General features: G+C 51.0%; 1 protein-coding gene and 1 long non-coding RNA gene across 2 annotated transcripts in view; one reads left to right on the top strand and one right to left on the bottom strand.

The window, feature by feature from the left end:
- The window catches only part of Rasef (RAS and EF-hand domain containing), a 71,240-nt gene extending 70,158 nt beyond the window's left edge, over positions 1 to 1,082 (bottom strand). Inside the window, exon 1 of the mRNA XM_021200862.2 lies at positions 742 to 1,082. Within this exon, the coding sequence (XP_021056521.1) occupies positions 742 to 1,082 (341 nt within the window). The remainder of the gene's footprint in view (positions 1 to 741) is intronic.
- Positions 1,083 to 1,331: 249 nt separating this feature from the next.
- Positions 1,332 to 1,986, top strand: part of LOC110322738 — a 9,003-nt gene continuing 8,348 nt past the window's right edge. Inside the window, exon 1 of the long non-coding RNA XR_002380588.1 lies at positions 1,332 to 1,567. This is a non-coding gene — a long non-coding RNA (uncharacterized LOC110322738). The remainder of the gene's footprint in view (positions 1,568 to 1,986) is intronic.

The raw sequence follows: 1,986 nt of genomic DNA on the forward strand, positions 1-1,986 counted from the left end.
AAAAAAAAAAAAAAACCTTCCAGTGAAAAGCAGAAATGCAGCGAAGGTGAGAGTGAAGTTCTCACCCTAAAATCGCCCTTGTACTCCTTCCCTTGTCGAGAATAAAGTTAGTAACTCTGGTAATACGTTATTTTCCCTTATCTGTAAGATCATGGTGTGATTGTGTCATTTCATTTACTGAATAAAAGCGATTTTTCAGCTTAGAAGACCTGGGGTCAAATTTCTGTTTTTAACTAACTAAGGAAGTCATTTGAGGCTTTTGAATTTAATTTTCTAGTGTTCTTTTTCATTCAGTCCTAAACAGACAAACGTACTTCCTAAATTATCCTTAAAATAAAACGGGTAAAATTGTGCACATCAATAAGTATGCGAATCCAGTAATGCTGCAGCTTTCTTTTCGGCCTTAGCAAACAATAAATGCACAACTACTATTATATTATAGGATGCCAAGCTAGCAAAAGGCTGAGGGTAGCTTCTTAGTGCGGCAGGGAAACAGCAGAAAAAGGTGGCCTGTGAGGTCATTATGAGCCACCCGGAGTGTGCCAGCTACCGGAGGCTACAGGTGTCAACCACCACAAGCTTGCAGGAAACCCTGAACTCCTTCCCTACCAGTAACTCCAGATCTCCTTTCCTTTTCCTTTGCGGAGAAGTCACCGCCAGTTGTTGAACAGAAAAAGCGACTCGCAGATTGGGTGTCCCGGTTGCGAAGCGCACTCCTCCCGCGCTCGCCCGACCACGCACCTGGGAATGAGCTGGGCCTCGTCTCCGAGGCGCGCGTGGAAGTCCCGCCACGCGGGGCTCGGGCTCTCCAGCTCTGCCACGTCCCAGGCGCCCTGCGCCTCCGCGCTGTCCCGACCGAGCGCTCCGCGGAAGCCACGCGCGAACTCCGGGAAGGTGATGGCGCCATCGCGGTCCGTGTCGAGCCCCAGGAACACGGCCTCTGCTTCGGCCTCGGCCACGTGCAGCTCCGCGCACAGCGCGCCGAACTCCGCACGCTCCAGGCGCCCGGAGCCCTTCGTGTCGTAGGTGGCGAAGACGGAGCGCAGCCGCGTCAGCTCCTCGGGGTCCGCGTCCGCCTCCATGGAGCCGCTGGCCACCGCGGGGCTCCGAGCTCCGGGGCTCGGCCAGTGGAGCAGGTCCAGCCGGTTCTGCCACCTGCCGCGGGCGGGGATGTCCGGGTGAGGCGGGGCGCAGGAGAACCAGACGCTCGCCTCCAGCTGCAGCCGCCCGACTGCTGCCCTGAGCCACTGAGCGCCACTGGCCACCTTCCTGCGAGTAGGCTCCACCCTACCTTGGAGCAAAGACACAGCCTGGCTCCCAGACTTTCTTCTGCAACAGCTGGACCATCTCTCTGTTAAGCTTTGGGGACTTGCTGGAGGCACAAACACAGATCATAATGGCCTCTTCTTACTCAAGTTCTCCTCTGCACCCCGGATACTGACCTTGCCTGCCTGAATATGGAGTGCAAACACACCCATACTGACCAAAGGGGGAACGTGGGTACAGATAAGATTCCAAATTGGCTAAAGTTATTGGCCATGTATCCTCTCTTAATTCCAGACACATGGTAAGTCTGCCTATACACAAGATTCTGGTTTAAATAATAATAATAATAATAATAATAATAATAATAATAATAATAATAATGTCAAAGAAGAATGTACCAGAAGTCCTTATTCTCTAATGCTATGTTCATTGGCATGTTGATCTCCCACATCCCTAAGTAGAAACAAACCTTGTCACTCCATAACTTCTTGGCCTTAGAAAAAAAACGAATACCAGCCGGGCGTGGTCGCACACACCTTTAATCCCAGCATTTGGGAGGCAGAGGCAGATGAATTTCTGAGTTCGAGGCCAGCCTGGTCTACAGAGTGAGTTCCAGGACAGCCGGGGTTACACAGAGAAACCCTGTCTCGAAAGAAAGAAAGAAAGAAAGAAAGAAAGAAAGAAAGAAAGAAAGAAAGAAAGAAAGAAAGAAAGAAAGAA

This window comes from Mus pahari, chromosome 6 (genome assembly GCF_900095145.1).
Source record: "Mus pahari chromosome 6, PAHARI_EIJ_v1.1, whole genome shotgun sequence".
Classification (NCBI taxonomy): domain Eukaryota; kingdom Metazoa; phylum Chordata; class Mammalia; order Rodentia; family Muridae; genus Mus; species Mus pahari.